This window comes from Eleginops maclovinus, chromosome 19 (genome assembly GCF_036324505.1).
Source record: "Eleginops maclovinus isolate JMC-PN-2008 ecotype Puerto Natales chromosome 19, JC_Emac_rtc_rv5, whole genome shotgun sequence".
Lineage (NCBI taxonomy): Eukaryota > Metazoa > Chordata > Actinopteri > Perciformes > Eleginopidae > Eleginops > Eleginops maclovinus.
Genome location: NC_086367.1, coordinates 2,311,853 through 2,332,602, shown reverse-complemented (window position 1 = coordinate 2,332,602; position 20,750 = coordinate 2,311,853). Strand labels below are relative to the sequence as shown.

Here is a 20,750-nt window from a genome sequence, read left to right as displayed (position 1 = left end):
ATTCTCCGGTGAGCGTGTTTCTACAAATAAAGACGGCTTATTTTAAATCTTCCCAAATATATTGAGGCTGAACATTCAGTATAGGTGCCCCCTAGTGGCTGTGGGGGCCCTATGCATCTGCATAGTCCGCATATAGGAAGAAACGGCTCTGCTGTTAACAAAGAATGGAATAAAATAAGAGAATATGATATAAATAATTATTTGTTTGTAATTATTCAAGCAAGTTATGTATTATTGTAATATCTTGATTGTACTAAAGGGTCTGATTATATAATTCTGGGTGTTGTTGCATCATAATGATTAACCTGCTCTTCTAATTGGTTCCTTTGCTGACAGCTGCCTTCATATCGGTGTTTCAGCCTGTAGTACACTGCTCCTCCTCCAGGTGGCACTAAAAGACTACACTTCCAAAAACACCCCCAAGAACACACTTGAAAGTCCATTTCCTGCTTTCTCACCGAATTATTATTCCTCAGCAGCAGGGTCCCTCAGGCAAAAGGTGCAACTTCTACATTTATATTTTTCCAATAGCCGAGTTACGTTTAAGTGTTTCACAAACAGGGATAATTATTTGTGAATGGCAGATTGAGAGCACTCCCTGCTGACCCCTCTGCCTTCAGCTGGCTTGTCTCTCAGCACATTTACCCCCCACCCCCCCCCCAAGCCCCTCCCAGCCCCTCTTTAAATCTCTCCTTTCAGTGGGTTTAATTGCTGTGATTTCCAGCAGAATGAGGAAGCATTAAGACTAGTTAGGCCTGTGACAGCTGCTGAGAGGGATTCACTCTCACAGAACAGATACAAGCATCTATTCCTTCAGCACCGGTATGATAGAGACTTTAATCCAACTTCCTGTGTGTACTCTTACCTGCAGTACTGTAGTACATTTACTGCAAAAATGACATGTTCATGTACACAACTACAAGGCTTCGGCAACACGTGATGCACTTTCTGTTAAACATATTAGAATCAGAATGCCTTTATTCATCCCACAGACAGGAATATACATTGTTAATGAATTAAGAGGCATGCATCAAATATTAAAGACAAATATAGAAATAACAATTTACAAAAATACACATCCAGGTGGTCAAAAAAAAGTACCAGTAACAGTCCAAATATAACTAGCATGTTTGAAATATATATAATTGTATATGTTATTACAGATTGATTACAGCGTTTGAATGGTCTAACTAAGAGATAACAGCCAGTTATAATAACAATTATAAAGCAATATATATATTTATATATGGAGTTAAATGTGCTCTTAGTCATTTGGCTGTGGGCTAGAACAGTTGCTGCCTTTAAACACATACATGGAGATTGGTATATATAACGCTTCAGTAGGATAAACAGCATACAGTGGGGCAAAAAAGTATTTATTCAGCCACCAATTGTGCAAGTTCTCCCATTTAAAAAGATGAGAGAGGACTGTAATTTTTATCATAGGTATACTTCAACTATGAGAGACAGAATGAGAAAACAAAATCCAGGAAATCACATTGTAGGATTTTTAATGAATTCATTGGTAAATTCCTCGGTAAAATAAGTATTTGGTCACCTACAAACAAGCAAGAGTTCTGGCTCTCACAGACCTGTAACTTCTTCTTTAAGAGGCTCCTCTGTCCTCCACTCGTTACCTGTATTAATGGCACCTTTTTGAACTCGTTATCAGTATAAAAGACACCTGTCCACAACCTCAAACAGTCATACTCCAAACTCCACTATGGCCAAGACCACAGAGCTGTCAAAGGAGACCAGAGACAAAATTGTAGACCTGCACCAGGCTGTGAAAACTGAATCTGCAATATGTAAGCAGCTTGGTGTGAAGAAATCAACTGTGGGAACAATTATTAGAAAATGGAAGACATACAAGACCACTGCTAATCTCCCTCGAACTGGGACTCCACGCAAGATCTCACCCCGTGGGGTCAAAATGATCACAAGAATCCATAGAACACCATACCTACTGTGAAGCATGGGGGTGGAAACATCATGCTTTGGGGCTGTTTTTCTGCAAAGGGACCAGGACGACTGATCCGTGTAAAGGAAAGAATGAATGGGGCCATGTATCGTGAGATTTTGAGTGAAAACCTCCTTCCATCAGCAAGGGCACTGAAGATGAAGCGTGGCTGGGTCTTTCAGCATGACAATGATCCCAAACACACCGCCAGGGCAACGAAGGAGTGGCTTCGTAAGAAGCATTTCAAGGTCCTGGAGTGGCCTAGCCAGTCTCCAGATCTCAACCCCATAGAAAATCTTTGGAGGGAGTTGAAAGTCTGTGTTGCCCAGCGACAGCCCCAAAACATCACTGCTTTAGAGGAGATCTGCATGGAGGAATGGGCCAAAATACCAGCAACAGTGTGTGAAACCTTGTGAAGACTTACAGAAAACGTTTGACCTCTGTCATTGCCAACAAAGGGTATATAACAAAGTATTGAGATGAACTTTTGTTATTGACCAAATACTTATTTTCCACAATCATTTGAAAATAAATTCATTAAAAATCCTACAATGTGATTTCCTGGATTTCTTTTTCTAATTCTGTCTCTCATAGTTGAGGTATACCTATGATAAAAATTACAGGCCTCTCTCATCTTTTTAAATGGGAGAACTTGCACAATTGGTGGCTGACTAAATACTTTTTTGCCCCACTGTACCAATAAATGTCACACTGCCATTGACTTAACATTCTGCATACGGCTTCCATTAGCAGGCACAAGGGTAATGTCAATGGGTAAAAATTCACTGCAGTGACATGAGAACAAAAGAGGAAATGAAAAAGTGACAAGAAAAGTGAAGAAGTGGCATTTGAGACAAATAAGTTAAATATTGAAGACAACAGGCAGTCTTGTTTATTCTGACATGTTGACAAATGGGGATGAAAGAAATAGTAGGATAAGTGGGAAATAGAGAGTTCAACATAATGAAATGGGGATATTTTGTGTTCACCTATGTGTGTGTCTGTTCAAAGTCTTCCAGTATCAAGTTTTGAATAGCTTTTTTTTTCTTTTTGCCTGCATGCTTTCCTTTGTTCTAATGGTTTTATCTTCATTAAATGTTCCTCAAACTATTTGAGATAGAAAATGACATTAGTGTAATACTTTTGTGTAACTTTGGTAATTGCTTGTGCAGGAGGTGGCCCTGGTACTGGCAAATTCTCAATTCCCCAGCAGTGTTTTCTTACAGACTCAGGGGAACACTGAGGCATGCTAATCCTTTCAGAATTTTGTTTGTTGAGAAGCTGGAAAGAGCAGAGCTTTGATAACCAAACCTTCTAGCTCAGCTGCGGCAATGCATCAGTGATATTGCATAAACAAGACCAAGAGCTCTGCATTTTTAATTTCCAAGACAACACAGTTTAAGGATTAGGTAAAAACAGATTGCTTATGATTTGTGAATCTGACGCGGGTAAGAGGCAGAACTGAGTCCTACAATTTATGCAAATAAGTTATAAAATCACTCAGAATTACCCAACTTTTTTCAGGGACCAACTGCAATATAAGCTTCTTGTAACAAAGTAGTTTGTGTGTGCTTTGCACCGTAGGACCGAAAACCCAAAGCTAACCCTTTAGTTACTTCGCTAACAGCAAATCGTGTTTGTCGTACAGGCCTCTGGTCTGATAAAAATTGGAAGCTTCTGTTCTTCCCTTGTATTTCACAATAATTGGCAAACTGTGTACATTTGTTTTCATGAGACCATACATTCAGGAAGCACTCATGATTTCTATTTGGTGGTAAAGCTGAGAGCTTTAGATATTTACAGATTCATATAATTAGCTATTACAAACTAAAAATAATCTAATGAATAGACACTGACATAATTATAGGTTAAAATATCCAGAAGCATTATATAAAGTCATTAAAACTGGCTCATTGGGGACGACTGTTATTGACACATTAATGAATCAATAACTAAAATCCAGTAACTTAATATATATGATTATTGTAAAGGGTCAGTACACATGAGTACTTAAACGTTCAGCACTTTATATGTTGATGTGCTGGTTTTAATTGTTCAGCACTTAAGAGCCTCAAAATAAGAGAGTTCTGGACAGGGAATACAGTTAGTTTTCCATTTATTGATTCCAACTCATGGTTCTCGAAAGTGAAACAAAGACATTTTGTATCCCTTTCCTTGTTTCTGCAAGGCAATGATCTCTTCTCTGAACTTTTGGGACAATTCTTTTGACTTGTGTAATTTGTTTATTGCAAACAGCTTAGAAATTGGATATTTTGCCTATAAAGCTAATGTGAAATGGGGGTTGAATACTTTTGATTGCAACTGTCCTCCTCATCTCCCTGGTCCTCCAGTAGTGACCCAGATGTAGATACAATGGTTGTAACACCAAGGATTTGATCTTTCAGAACACACTTTTACTTACAAAAAAATGTATAACAATTTTGAAAACTGAAAAGGTGTATTAAAAAGCAAACATTTTAATAAAACGTTTATTAAAATCTAAATTATTATTTAACTAAATATTCAAATAAATCCTCAAATGTTTTTGTGTTGGTCCGATTGGTCTCTAATCCCTTTTGGATTACATTCTCGATGCCCCCTGCGCTGGTGCTTTGATGATCTCACTGTTGAGCTGGAGTTCGCCGATAATGTTGTTTGGGATAATGCAATGTCCAAAAGTTCTTGCCGGGTGTATGATTGATAAGTATATCCAAGAATGTTTTGATGAACAGACTTAAAATAAGCTGGTATATAATCACCAATTTGCAAAAGCTGGGGAGACGCTGAACTTTGCGTTGTTCAATATGCCTATCTCCATAGCGGTTGAATCATCATATTAATCGTTGTGACATAGCTTATCATATGCGTAAAACATATGTGTGTCGTGCTTCTTTTCTAAGTCATATTACATCCTGCACTTTACATTGTTATAGAATTGGGCCTTTGTGTGGCTTCTAGGAAACGGCTATAAGACAAATGTCAACATATACTTATTTCTAGTGATTAAAAATATCAACGTATAAACAAATTATAATTGCTATGGAATTGGATTAAATATTGTAACTGAATGAACTAACAATGGAAGAATCTATTAAAGGTCCACTATCATGCTACTTTTCAGGTTCATATATGTATTTTGTTGCTCCACTATGACATGTTAAAATGCTTCAATGTTGAAAAAGCACTTTATTTTGGTCACACTATCTGTGCATAAAGGACCACTTTTCACTCCGTCTAAAAAACGCTCTGAAGAGCCCATGCCCCCACCTTTGCAAAAGCGCACTCTGCTCTGATTGGTTAGCTGGCAACTCTGCTGTGATTGGTCAACCGCTTAGAGATGTGTTGAAAATGTCCCGCCCCTAAAAAAAACTGAATAAAGGGCATCCCTTGTTGTGCTGTACCAGTTTATTCCAAATAAATAATGATGGATTATCAGTAATCATTTCAAAGTGACACAGAGACATTGGATTAACCTTCAGCAGCGTTTGTATGACCTTTAACACAACTTTGATCACAAACAGCAAAGACTGTTTATAGCTATGGCTCTGTAAAGTGAAGCAGTTTTCTTACTCTTTCCTGGCTGCTAGTTCAGTGAGTTTTGGAATACCATACCATTGGAATCTGTGGAATCTCAGGTTTCATATGATATGTGGTTTGTAAATGAAGTAAACAAATCACTGTAGCTCACCTCGGTGCTATGTAGCTTTAGCTCGTTTTCGTCCAGTGCTGATTTAGACGCTTGGTGTTGGAATTATGTTTGGTTTTGGTAAAAATGGTTATTATGGTCTGGTAGCTGAGTTTCTTCCCGTTAAGTGGGTATGCCACATTAATAAGTTGTTAAATGTTAACATGCCCTGAGACGCTGTTTCTTACAAGTTGCTGCATCTGGGCTTAAGAGGTTAACGTGTTGTGAATCAAAAACCATCGCCGTGTTTCTGCACAGTTTAGGTAAAGTTAGTGGGCATACAGCCTGAAAGCTTGGTAGCGTAGCGTTGATAGTGTTAGCTTGCAACTTTGCCGAGGCAAGCAGTGTGCTTGCGGCTCAACTCCCACAACAGCTCCACAATTCAGTGAAAGGTCGAGAACAAAACCATAATTTGGGTTTTTGCTCCGAGGGAATAGTGGTGAAAATGAATGCAAGCCACTTAACAGGTAACAAAGAAAGTTTTGGTTTGCAGCGAAAGTGGCAGCGTCTCCTCGCCATGGCTCCTCTGCTCAGGTTGGCTTTACCTTAGTGGTGTTGGAGCTGCTCGCACTGCTATTGGCTGAATTCAGTTCCGTATCACGCTGAACCAGGAAGTAAAGAAAGGAATCCAATCGAGGCGTTTCAGGCAGCGGGGAGGGATATGGGAGAGAATCTCCCTCTAGCCTGAGCTTTGGGAATTTAGCTTTTGCAGACCTATTACATGCACACAAACATAAATAACACACTACAGGAAAGGGAAACCCCCAAAAATCATAATATGGCCCTTTCAATGGAAGTGAGAAAATACCAAACATTTCCCTACATAGGAATCTGATTTTCCAGCCCCCACACACACACACACGCACAATCTCACTGACTCACACAATAATACAGACACACACACCTTGCCTATAGGACAGCATAAGTGAAAATGGCTCAACTTACCCCACTCTCCCCTATCAGCCAACTAAACACATCTCAACACATTTCTTTAATGATCTGCTTTACACTCGTCCAAGACATTTGGAGCCAGTTATGTCCCAGCAGTAATATTCATCAGAGATGCATTATTAAACACAGTAAACAAACTGTTGGGGATCATTAGAGGTGAATTGTTGAGAAAAAAGGTGTTAGACGTGAACTGTGAGAAGCCAAAGGGAAGCTTGTAGCTGCTGAAAAAGAGCGTGTTCCAGCTTCATGAATGAATTATTAAAATCCTGCTTGGATCTTTTGTGTTTCAACAAACAATAATTACCTGCAATAAATCACATGAGGTATTTGCAGCCTGTTCATAAAAAGGAACGACACAGAAAGGATGTCTGGGAAAAGTCATACATGACTTTATTCATCAGGACACTTTCAACACATTTCCATTTCTAGAACTTTCACCACTATGATTATTAATATCATCTGAGGGGTTGCTGACTTTTTCGAGATCTCGGTCTACATTTCAACAGAGTACAATTGCTGGCATTGGAGAAACTCATATTGTATTCATTTAATGAGAGAGAATCCTTCCCTTTGGACGTGTTTACATGGTTCATCATCCAGACTTGGCTCTGTAGCAGCCTCGAATAATACGTGTTTACGCCTCAGAACACATGTTTCTGTATCTTGATACAATCTTTGTTGGATGCTAAAGCTAATTATTATCTTCAAAACACACTTTCAAAGCATATTTATACTGGCGTTGTATGTTTCAATTTAATATTAAAGTAGCAAAACACATTTTTATGACAGGTATGTTTATTAGTCAGCATGGCTAAGCATCAGTTACACCAGCAGTTAAAACAGAGACATGTGTAATATCTCACAAAAAGTGGATGTAGCAAAATCCAAATTTATTTTGGCCATTAACCTGGTTGACTTTGCACAATTCTATATCCTTCTGTTTTTCAAAAATGAGCCTCCAACAAAAATAAACTGTAAATATTCATTGTGTAATTTGCCTTCTATTAGTTGCAGTTAATGGTATTTATATATACATATTTATATTTGCCTATGTATCACATGTGACAAGTAATAATTTACCATTGAAGTAGATTTAGGGGAGAGTGGGGTAAGATGAGCCAATGTATACTTATGCTGTCCTCTAGACAATGAGATAGAAGTCAAATGACAACAACAGCCTTTACTTCAGGATGTCAATCAAATGATAATAATGCATCCATCACGAAGGGCCATGAAAATATGACTTCTCAAATAAAAGTGGTCTTTTGGCTTAACTTGGTAAGTTGATCCACACTGAGCCATCTGGTAAATTCACCGATTTACTTTTTCATGTGTAAACCTGAGTTGTTTGGTACGGGAATGTTGTTTCTCTCTGCTGATTCAAAACCAGTTCACAGCATGTCAGTAGAGTAAGGCCATGGAACTGGTCAGCCAGTTTTTTGATCTGGTCTGAAGCTCCTTCTCCCTCCTGGAAAGACCCTCTTTCCTCTGCTGTTCCACTGTTCCTACTGTTTTCCCATCCTTTCCTCCTTCCTCTTTATGTATCTACGCAGGGTTGACCCGTCAGTATCCCTGTCTTTAGCCACTGCTCTGATGGATTTTCCAGCCTTGCCATCAGTGGCTGCTCTATCCATCCCCTCAGTCTTTCTCTTGGACTTTCTTGGCTTGATGGCTTTTCTACAATGTTTAAAACATAAAAAAACAAATCACTACTCTGAATAACATTGTATACTACTTTTTGTGGGGGGTTGAGTTGAACCACTGGCTCACTTTGCCCCACAGTCTATCTTAGTCCTTCCTGCTAATCTTTAGCTAAATGATCCAGGTGGTTTTACACCTTACTTAATAGCTAACATGTATGATAAACATCGTAATACCTGGATACATTTGCTTTGACAGAACAGTAATTATACCTGACATGTTGAAAATGTACTTTGACGAGCAGAACATGGTTTATTGTGAAACACATTTACCACTTAACCATGAGATTCTCTCCATCACAGCCACATATAAATGATGGATGCTTCCTGAATTTATGGTCACAGGCGAACAAATGATTTTCGCATTCTTTGTCATGTGCTCATCATTTGAAAAGGAGCTGTCTCAGACTCCCTCTAACAATGCTCATACAAATAAAAGCATGCACATAACAATAGGAATATAACAAACGATGACAAAGGGGGGAAAATATTAACCACAATCAGTTAAATATAACATTTCTTTGTCATAGATGTTTTCCCCTGTTAATGCCGGTTAGGATCCTTCCTTCAGTGCATATCCCTTCCCATATATCCCGTGGTATATCTGTACTCATTTAATTTCCCACCTCCCTTTTATCTGTAATGTATCATTCACATTCATATCTAAAAATATCTGGCATAGTTGACTTTTTTATTTCCATTTCCTGTTAGTAATTTCTTTTTAAACTGTTCAACTGGAGAGGGGGCCAAGACTTTATTCCATTCTGTTTTGTCAGAAAATTGTAATCCCTCAAAACATTACATTTTTGATCACACACTGAGAATCACCCTCAGTTTATTTGGTAACAATAGTCCCGACAACATTTTTAGTTGTATTTCCATCAACTCAGTTTTGTTATGCTTGACTATAAATATACGTACATCCCAGGCTCTGCACTGTGCAATCACAGCTGGAAGGTTGTGTCCTCAGATTCCCCCCTCCGAGACATATAGTTCATTGCCAACAACCGTCATATATAAAAAAAATCAGAATAAAATTATATTAACCATTATTCCTCAGGTGCAGGCTTTACAGAGGGAAACACATCATCAAATAGGGTCTCAGGATTTGTAACACGTGATCATCGGTCTAACAAGGAGCTGCACTGCTCTGGAGTCCTGGAACAACGCACTGTGATTAGCCATGAATGTCTTCAAACTGCTTTTATATTTTAAATAATCTTTAGGTACTATCATGGGAATATAATGAGATTTGGGGAACTTCTTTCGCAAACGTCTAATCCACTAATTACTGGAGGGGTGTAAGCTAGTTCAACATATGGCAATGCAAGGGAAACAAGAGTTAGTTTAAAATATGGAAGCTATTGTTTACTTGGTGGAATTCCACTTGGGAGCTTTCTTTATGAACACCACAAATTATTTCCGATTTTCAAAAGGTACACAGGGAAATATCCCTTTAATGGGGCCCTGTGTTGTGCTTTCACTTCTGTTAACAATGTTAAATGCAAATCAGCATATTATAAATACCTCTCAGCAGGGATCAACAAAGGCTTTCCAATGGGACACCAATATATATATATAGATGGACGATCCGATTTCCTAATGGAAACAAAAACACAAAAGCAAACAGTGGTGCTTTTTTATTAAACTACTTTAGTTTAATCCTTCCGGGAGAGGAAATCAGTCACGACCATCCGGCTACCCGGCCTGTGGATCACCTTGAAGTTGAAAGGCTGTAACGCCAGATACCATCGAGTGATCCGAGCGTTGGCATCCTTCCGGTCTTGGACTAGGAATCGTAGGGTCGCCGGTTCAAGTCCCAGAACAGACTTGAAATATGGAAAGTGGACTGCTACTTGGAGAGGTCCCAGTTCACCTCCTAGGCCCTGCTGTGGTGCCCTTGAGCAAGGCACCGGACACCTCCAATCCCCCTCCACATTGCTCCCCGGGCGCTGCACAATAGCTGCCCACTGCTTCTAATACTAGGATGGGTTAAATGCAGAGGACCAATTTCACTGTGTGTGCTCTGCTGTGTGCATGTATGTGACAATAAAGAGGGTTTCATCCTCCGATTCTATCTATCCTGCGGTGGAGCCACTGGAGCGGGGCATGGTCCGACCAGAGGGTGAAAGGGCGCCCCAGGAGGTAGTAATGCAGGGTGCCGACCACCCACCGTATGGCGAGGCACTCCTTTTCCACGCGAGCTTACGGCTGATGTACAGTACGGGGCGGTCGACCCCCTCCAGCTCTTGTTCGAGTCGTCGGTCTGCAAAACAAAGGGGAGAGAGAAGTTAGGTGTGTATAGCAGAGGGCTTTCTTAACCTTCTCAAACACCAGCTGGCACTGCTCCGTCCACTGGACCGGATCGGAAGCACCTTTTCGGGTCAGGTCGGTCAGTGGATTGGTCAGCTCAGGAAAGGATGGAATTAACCGCCTGTAGTAGCCGGCCAGACCCCATGAACCTCCTGACCTCTTTTTTCGTCTTGGGCACCGGACAGGCGGAAATGGCGGCTGTTTTTTCTACCTGTGGCCGCACCTGCCCGCCGCCCAAGTGGTACCCCAGATACTGTACCTCCCTCTGTCCAACCGCACACTTCTTTGGATTGGCCGTGAGCCCGGCCTGCCTCAGGGACTCGAGCACTGCCCCCACCTGCTGCACATGCTGATCCCACGTCTCTCTGTGAATGATGACATCATCCAAGAGAGTGGGTACGAAGGACCAGGTCCATGAGCCCCTGAAAGGTGGCTGGGGCCCCCGAACAACCCGAAAGGGAGTGTGACAAATTGGTACAAACCATACGGCGTGAAGAAGGCTGTTTTTTCCTTAGACTCTTGCGACAGGGGAATCTGCCAATAGCCCTTGGTTAAATCCAGTGTCGTGAAAAAGCGAGCCGTGCCTAGCCGATCCAGGAGTTCGTCGACCCGGGGCATTGGATAAGCATCGAATTTGGACACCTTGTTAACCCTGCGGTAGTCCACACAGAACCGGATTGACCCGTCGGACTTCCGTACCAGCACGACGGGGCAACACCAGTCACTGTTGGACTCTTCTATTACTCCCATCTCTAGCATGGCCTGAAGCTCCGCCTGAACAATTTTCCTTTTGTGTTCATGCAGCCGATAGGGCCGTGAGCGAACGGTCACGCCCGGGGGCGTTTCTATGTGGTGGTGAATGAGGGGGGTGCATCCTAGCAGAGGGGAAAACACATCGGCAAACTGCCGTTGCAACGAGGCAACGTCTGCTCTCTGACCCGGTGAGAGATGGTCGTCACAACACACCGGGGCCAATCTGTTGTTCGTGATTACCTCCGGCCCCAACTCATCCCTCTCGATCACCGTGGTCCCTCCACGCTTTAAGGAGGTTAAGGTGGTAAATCTGTCTTGCTCCCCCTGTCAGGGCGCACCACCTCATAATCTACGTCCCCTACTTGTCGTGTGACCACGAATGGCCCTTGCCACTTGGCGATTCGTTTTGAGCTAGATGATGGGAGTAACACAAGCACTTGTAGTAGCCTACATGCGCTGCTGACGTTCCTGAGCCTGGAGCAAATCCTCCCGTGATATCTGCCCCAGTGAATGGAGTTGGCTCGCAGGTCCATGACGTACTGAATTTCGTTTTCACTGGTGCTTGGACCCTTCTCCCAGTTTTCCTTAACAAGGTCCAAGACACCCCTGGGCTTCCTGCCAAATAATAGTTCAAAGGGAGAAAATCACGCGGAGGAGTGGGGCACCTCCCGCACTGCAAACAACAGAGAGTCTAACCACTTGTCCCAATTGCGACTATCCTCGTGAACGAACCATGTTCTTTAGTGTTTTGTTAAACCGCTCCACAAGACCGTCGGTCTGGGGATGGTAAACACTAGTCCGAATTGAATGGACGCCCAACAGTTCATAGAGCTTGCGTAGTGTGCGTGACATAAACAATGTGCCTTGGTCAGTCAGGATCTCTTTTGGGATCCCGACTCGGGAGATTATATGAAACAGTGCTTGCGCAACGCTTTTTGCAGAGATATTGCGCAATGGCACTGCCTCGGGATATCGTGTTGCATAATCCACCAGGACTAATACAAAGCGATATCCCCGTGCACTGCGGTCTAATGGCCCGATGAGGTCAATACCAACTCTCTCAAACAGCACAGACGGTAGTGGGTGCAAAGGTGCTTTTGGGGTGGCGGGTGGGTTAACCAGCTGACATTCGCGGCAAGATGCACACCACCGCTTTACATCTGCGCGAATGCCCGGCCAATAAATTCGAGCCATGATCTGGTGTAGTGTTTTGTCATACCCTAGGTGACCTGACTTGGGGTTGTAATGAGCCGCCTGCCAAATCCTTTCCCGACGGCTTTTTGGCACCAACAATTGGGTGTGTAAGGGTGTTTTCACACTTGGTACCTTTCAGCCCTCTAAACGGACTCAGATCGATGACTCAGCATTTTTTGTCTATATGCGAACACGTACTCAGACCCCTTTAAAACGAACCGTACTGAGACTACCTCGGGAGGTGGTCTCAGGGAGGTGGTCTCAGCATTGCAAATCTCCTGCAGAGATCCGCAGTGCTGCCTCCCTGGACATCTTCAAATCCTCATTAAAAACTCACCTAGCCTTTTACCACTAACTCATCTTAGTCCCCCGTTCTTCTACCACAACAGCCATTATTTTGTTTTTTATTATATATATTTTTTATTTTTCTATTCTTTTATTTGGCCTACTTTTTTGTTTGTTTATTTGTTTTCTGTCAATCCTCACAACATGGAAAGCGGCCTTGGGTAGCTACCTAAAAAGGGGCTATAGAAATTGAAATTATTATTATTATTATTGTGATTATTATTATTATTATTAATAATAATCATGCACCGTCACTTTGTTAAAATATTTCCTTAAGATTTTCATATCTTCTTCCATTCTTTCCAACTCAGTTTAAAATTTGAGCAGACATAGCTGAGTAGTACCAAACAGGAAAGACGTAGCGCTGTCAAACAACCAATCACAGCAGTGTTTCTCAAACAAGTTCTGTCCAATCACAAACAACAAGTGTTCTCCCTAAAGGAATACCCTTTCTGTAATTTTCTAAATGTTGTAGTGTTTTTTGAAATGTCGTTGTGTTTCATGAAATGTTTTTTGACTTGCACTTCAGGGCAGATGTAGTAGAGATGAAATTATAGAATAACGTTATGAAGTTGTGTACAAGATAAACATTACAGTGTTATGTTTGTTTATTACTGTACAAAGCATTGGCATTGTTTGAAGGCATGTGCCATTTGGATTGCCGGTTGACTATGGTTGAACACAATAAAGAATAACTGGCAACTAACCATTCTTTGTTGTGTTAACTTGATTAAATTAAGGCAATTGGTTTCCTTAATTCTACTGAATCAACACAACTATTCCAGTAATTCACAGGAACTTGGTTTAACTAAGTTGACATCACTTTAAAAATATAATAGTTTGGACTGAACCTTTTTAAGTTGGAAGAACTAAACACAATTAAGTTAATGGAAATTAACTAAAGGTCAACTTAACAAGAATATATTAAGTTAAGTACACTTATGTATAAAAGTTTAATTGACTTCACTTTTTAAGTGCATTCTGTTTCCTAGATTTTCTCAAGTAAAGTCAACTAATTCTTTTTTACAGTGTATGAGACAATTGACAAAAGTGATCAACAATTTCATATAAAGTTGTTTGAACAAATAAATATAATTAACTCCGTCTAGATAAGTATTTCAGCTCCTAAAATATTGATATCAGGGTTTTTAGTCAAAAGTCCAACCCCAAGCAGAGGCCATCTCTACGTATTACATTAAAGGGCAACACTAGTCAAGATACAATTCTGTTGCTTCTATGGTTTATCGAAATATAACAAGTTGTCACCAACAATCCAACAACATGTTCAATTAGCTGTCCTATTAAATAGCTTTCTACAGTGCTAATGTGTCGTCAAATGTAGTCATGGCCGGTTTTTGGAATAGGCGACATAGGCGTTTGCCTAGGGCGCCAAATCGGGGAGGGGGGGGCGACGACGACAGTTGGCGCTCATCCTAATTTTCTGCCTTGATGTAAGTGTTGACATATGTGTGTATGATTGACTGAGATGTATTCTGTACTACTTACCTGCTCCACACCATAAGGGGGTGCTATTGATTTTATATGAGATGAATATGATTGGTGACGTCACACCCCCTATATATATGAATGTTCTGCGCGTGATTTTTCCTCTTGGCCCGCTCCCAATATGATGAAGGCTGGAAGAGCAGTTCCTTGGTTTGCTATATAATAAATATGCCCTAAAGGCTTAAGGAAGAATTCGTCTCGTCTACCTTTCTAGTGTTGCATTATTGGACTCCTGCTGTGTGTTGGCACTACTCCTGCTAACAGGTTATGGGCCCAGTAACGACGACAGTAGTTGCAACAACGGAAAGTGTGGCAACGAACACGTTAGCTAGTTAGCTAAAAGTGTGGTAGCTAGTTTAGTGCGGTAGAACCGGGGAGCTAAGCTAAAGCTGAGAAGAATGGCAAACCAAAAGGCAAAGTGGCCGACGTTCGACGGTAGGGCCGAAGAATATGAGCTCTGGGAAGAACGGATGCTGTGTTGCATGCACCGTGTTGGATTAAAAGAGACTATTCTGAATGAGCCTGGTGGACCGCTGACCGTTGAGGAACGAGGCAAGGATAATGAACTGAATGTGGACGCATACTGCGCGTTGGCGCCATTGCTGGATAACGTGAGTTTGGGACTGATTAGAGACACTAAAAACAAGGGACGTGAGAGTCTGCAAGTGCTGAGAGAGCACTACATTGGCAAAGGTAGGCCACGGATTGTTTCTATGTACATTACATTGACCTCGCTGAAGAAAGCGGATACAGAGACTGTAACTGAGTACATTATCCGGGCAGTATGAGGGGCCGTTTAGGCCATAACACACTGGAATTCTCTCCCCTTCCCACTGAAACTGTCTCTGCACACTGAAAAAATATTTCACGGCACACTGGAAATAACTTTCATATATATTAATGGGTGTCAAAACACACTGGAATTCTCTCCCCTTCCCACTGAAACTGTCTCTGCACACTGAAAAAATATGTCTCTGCACACTGAAAAAAATATTTCACTGCATACTGAAAAACTTTCATATTAATGGGTGCCAAAACACACTGGAATACTTGCCTCCACACTAGCCCCTTGACGCCTGAATTTAAATGCAATTATGTTAAAAAATTTATTTTATGTGTTTTTGCTTTCAATCAGATGCTAAATTAAGTGGAGATTATTAATTTCAATTTAGCACATAGAATAGATATAATTTTGGGTATGATGCAAATTAGCGACAACAGGCATTAATGGATCAAATAGTAATTAAAACACATTTCCCATCTCAGGCATGTAATTCATTTTATTGATGCCAACATATAATTTAAATTTAAATAGTATTAATTTCATGACAATATGTCAACAGACATGCAAAACTCATGACAATGACAACAAAACAACAATAAAAAAACTGCGTGTAGAACTGTGTGTAATAGAGAGTGTGTGTGTGTGTGTGTGTGTGTGTGTGTGTGTGCAGTGGCGTTTCTAGACCAAAATTACCAGGGGGGCCAGAGAGGTGCCAACATGTTTTGAGAGGGGGCCCATACCTTATATTCTTCGACCTTACTTTTGCCAAATATCTGCCTTTTTCTAAACCCAGTGTTGGCTAAAATACCTGCAAAACACCTGCTTCCACATCTGAAGCACATATAAAGCATGTAATTAATTGAATTAAAAGCTGAGAACCTCATCTTGCATTAGAACATATTCATTCAGCTCTAACATACCAACTTTCTTCATAAAAAAATAAATAAATCGAATTTCATGAGCCTAAAGCTACATCATGCAGCTCCTGGTGCTAGGGTCAATGATGAGCAACACAGTATTTGGCATCAATGGGTTAATCAACTTACCTATTTCATATTAATCTAACTGTTAAAACACAATGAGCTGCATGTCTTGTTTGAAATGAGCTATACCAATTATAGTTGTTATTATGGAAAAATATAATGGCAAGAAATTCATCTTTTATACATCTTTTTATTATACATTTAAACATCACACATTACAGATATTTTTCAATATCCCATACTAGATTCATCATTAATTATTAATCCAATCATTAATCAGGAACAAGAAAGTAGGACAAAATACATACAAATCACATTACGATTGATAAAACTCTAATAAGGACCAAAAAAGGGAAAATAGAAAATAAAAAGAAATCCCATAATGATCTTGCATGAAACTCTACAACAGTGGTTCACAACCAATTTTTGGACAAACGCCCCCAGGACCTCATCCTAAGCCTCCCAATGCCCGCTTGACCTCATCCTAAGCTGGCCAACATCCCCGTAGGAAAAAAAATGAACTAATGCCCCCAATGACAACTAAACACCACTCCCTCTCAACTGTATCCCTCTCAACTGTATCCTTCTCAATGCCCCCTGGGGGACTGTACAGCCCCTGTTGAGAAATACTACTCTACAACAACAAGATTCTTCGATTGTGACACCAGGCCCGTAGCCAGCATTGTGGTGGGGGGGGATCTTTTCCCCCCGAAAGTGGACTTCATTTGGCTCCCTACTCCAATGCCCCCTAAATACACCAGCACACTTCAAATCTTTTAATTTAGACATATTTTATTCATCGTCAAGTTTGTTGTGAGTCTGTTGTTGCTGTCCTTCATTTTTTGTCTGTTGCTCCCCACTGTTAACATAAATGGACATGAATTGCTTCAATTGAGCTATCTCTATAGTCATTAAAACTTTAACAAGAATGAAGAATTTGATATAAATGTAAGTGTTACTCAAACTTCCTACATCTGTGATTGTCTGTCTCTGTTGCTCACCTCAGTTGTCTGTTGCTTTCTTCCATTGCCTGTCTGTTGCTGCCCTCCATTGTCTGTCTCTGTTGTTGTTCTGTCTGTCTGTTGTTGCTGTCCTTTATTGTCTATCTCTCCACTGTTGACATAAATAGATAAGAATTACTTCATGAAGTACACTATCGGTATGGTCATTAAAACTTAAACATGAATTAATAATGATATAAATTGAAGTGTTCCAGAAAAGAGCTTTCAAACAGCATCAAAACCATCTCTTTGTAATTTAAATTGACATAATCAAGGTTGAATGTGTAGTGCCCTACCCTCTTACTTAAAACATTCTTAGTCCATTTCTCCCTTATATTAGTGCCAGATTCATGCAAATGCAGTTCTGGGGTTCTACCTTACCACTAAGAAGGCACACAAAGTTTGATTAAAATCTGTGTCGGTTGGGCCCCAAAGTGTCTGATTTCACGTGAAATGACCCACCCCCCATGTCTCCCTCTTCTTCTTCTATGGCTTCTATTGCATCAGAACGCTCATCAGCTCCAATCGTCTTGGGTGCATTTTTGAGTATAGATCGACAGCTTCATCCAGATCCAGAGCCATGTCGTAGTGGGTATGGATGAGAGCCAAGGATGACATGCGGTCCTCTCCCATGCTGCTCCGCATGAATGTGTTGAGTCTCCGGAGAACACTGGCAGACCTCTCACATTCGCAGGAGGTCACTGGCAAGGTGCATGCAATTTTCAGGAGTTTGAAGATGTTCGGATACATCATCTCATCACACTCTTTGATAGCTGAGGCACATGAGCTTGGTCTTTGGTGTAATGCTTTGACCTGCCACTTCAACTTCCACCGTTTCAGCTCCTGGTCAATGACCTCTGGTGATGGCAAGTCATCTTGGTACAGAGCGACTGCTTCAGAGATGTCCACCGTTACATCTGAGTTGCACTGGACAGATGGAATTAGGCCCATGAGCCTTGATGCGGTCACAGAGAGGGGACTAAATCTGGACTCAAACTCTGAAATGACATGGTCTAAGAAGGGTATCGTCATGTTCCGGAGATAGTACTCCTTCACTCCTTCAGCGGGTACATTTTCCCTGTGTTTCTGCCTTCCAGCTGCTCTCGGCTGGGTTGGTTCCACGTTGACCTGAGCAGCCATCCTAACTGCTTGTTCGTAGATTTGATTGAAGTCGTCGTCGATGGTCTCGCGGAGCTCCTTGTAGACAGACTTCACCTCATCAACCATGCTAAATGCCTCGATGATGTCGAGTGAGGTGCTTTGCAGTTTCACCGTGATGCCCGCCAGGTGGGATAAAACTTGGTATACGGTGAGGAATGTGAGGATGAATCCAAAGTTTTGTAGCCCACTCAAGAGACCATAGGCCTCTGCTTTGTACTTGCCCTCCCATCCACTGGTGACATCTTCACTGTACTCCTCTGTATGGAGACCCTGTGCCATGACTTCCAGAGCCTTAATAATGAAGACAAAGGCACTGTAGAAGTGACTGTAGGCATCATGCCGTGCTGCCCATCTTGTGCGGCTGAGGTCAATCAGGGGCTTCCGCTTTCCGGTAGAATGTGCCTCCTTATCTACAACCTCCTTGAGAAGGTGTTCCCTCTTCGGGCTGCAGGTGAAGAACATGACGATGTACTTCATCTTATCAATCATGTTGCGCACAACTGGAAGAGCACAAGAGCGTGCAATGACAAGGTTCAAGCAATGCCCATTGCAGTGCATATAAACTGCCTTAGGCGCATCCTTTTTTATCAAAGCTTGAACGCCAACATTTTCGCTGCTCATATTGCTGGCGCCATCGTACCCCTGGCCTCGACAGTCAGCAATCTCTATGCTTAGATGACTCAGCACATCTTTGATCGCGCTTGCAATGTGGCGACCTGTGATCCGTGGCAAAGTACAAATCTCAAGCAACTCCTCTCTGATATTTAAGTCTTTGTCCACGAAGCGAACACACATTGGCATCAGCTCTTCATTATGGGATGTGACCTCATCAGCTAGGACTGTGTACATCTGAGCATGCCTGACCTCTTCCACGATCTTGGCCTGAATCATGTGCTTCCCTATTACATCAATCATTTCATTTTGGCTTTGAGGTGATAGATATGTGGCATTTTTTAGCTTTGGTTTCTCCAAATGCTGCTTCAGCTTTTCATCGTGATTTGAAAGCAGTTTCAATAGGGCCAAGAAATTCCCAGGATTGCCACTACAATGCTGCTGCTCAGCTGATCCTCTCAGTGCAATGCATTGACGGCCACAGTAGAGAACAGCCTCTGCAACGCACTTGAGAATGTGCCTGTTCTCTTTGATGTTGGTCTCCTTTGCACTGTCCATACGGACTGATATCCGGGTATTGGGGTTTTCATGTGACTGTCGAAACAGTTTTGCTCTTTCAAATGCCACTAAATGGTTTGCTTTCGATTGGTGGCTTCCAATTATCTTCGTTTTCTTATGCCATTTACTGAAGGGCGCATTTATCAGTGAAGTTGACTGTTTCCTCTCTGTGGCATTGAGAAAGAGAGCACAGCATATGCAGAAAGCGCCATCGAGTTTCATGCTGTAAACCAGCCACCATCCATGCTCCTCAAACCAATCATACCTGAATGCCCTGTTGCACCCACCAATAAATGTAGTTGGGAAAATGAAATGTTTCGAAGGTCTGACGTGGTTTTTCACCAAATTGTACTTTTGGCCATCAGACATCTGACACACAGCCTGTGCTATTTCCTCAATAGATTTGGTTGCATCTATGAAGAAGCCAAGGTCACTGTCAAGTACAGAGCTCGGCTGGGCTACCTCACATTCTGCTGCCTGTCTCACTCTCACATCCTCAGCCACTTCAGGAGCTGCTGCATCTCTCTGCTCTTCCACTGCACTGTTACCTGGCAAGGCTGTTTCATTGCTGCTACTACTAGCTGCTGGTAGCTCACCCTCCACATGCTGACTCACTAAATAAATACAGCAAAAGAAAGACATTTAAGTCAATTTTAGAGTATTTCAAACCAGACATAATAATAATTTTATTCTCTGAATTATTTTATTTTCTATTGTGCACATAGAATTGTGAGGGTTTGGGTAATTTCATCAAGCAGATATATTGCATTTGTCATAAAACGGTTTTAACAAAAAGCACACACAACAAACGTCTGACAACAAACATCTGCACCTGAAACACAAACATCAGGTGCAGGGAAACTACACTGATTGACTCACATACACCCTATCCATGTTTAACCCCCTTTTTTTTTTACACCTCTATACTGTATTTTATTTACTATGGCCTTAGGAGCAACAGGCATGGTGACAGTAAAATACAGCCTAGCTGGAGCAACAGGCATGGTGACAGTAAAATACAGCCTAGCTTGATCATCAGCATTGCAAAGTGAGTTACTGAATGTTATTGTCACTTACATTTCTTAAAAATCAACTAATGGGCATAAAATAATTTGGCTTTAGTGTGGGGGGAACCCCTCATAAAATCCGTTTCACTTTCAGGAAAAGGTGGAGAGGCACCAATAGAGACCGAGGTCGAAACTGCACATAATAAGTTCTGTCATAGACATCTGAAGCCGCGAGCA

General features: G+C 41.5%; 1 protein-coding gene across 3 annotated transcripts; it reads right to left on the bottom strand.

Moving 5' to 3' along the window:
- Positions 1-16,848: 16,848 nt before the first annotated feature.
- On the bottom strand, positions 16,849-20,456 carry LOC134881968 (52 kDa repressor of the inhibitor of the protein kinase-like). 3 transcript variants are annotated; one of them, XR_010168102.1, is made up of 3 exons: positions 17,638-20,456; positions 17,176-17,287; positions 16,849-17,033 (listed from the first exon to the last, which is right to left on the bottom strand). XR_010168102.1 is itself a non-coding variant. In XM_063909588.1 (2 exons), the coding sequence occupies exon 1, from the start codon at positions 20,146-20,148 to the stop codon at positions 17,671-17,673; it is 2,478 nt and encodes an 825-aa protein (XP_063765658.1). In that variant the 5' UTR covers positions 20,149-20,456; the 3' UTR covers positions 16,849-17,287; positions 17,638-17,670. The 3 variants fall into 3 exon arrangements, 1 of the variants encoding a protein (XP_063765658.1); XR_010168101.1 differs by having other exon boundaries at positions 17,176-20,456; XM_063909588.1 differs by having other exon boundaries at positions 16,849-17,287.
- Positions 20,457-20,750: the final 294 nt, after the last annotated feature.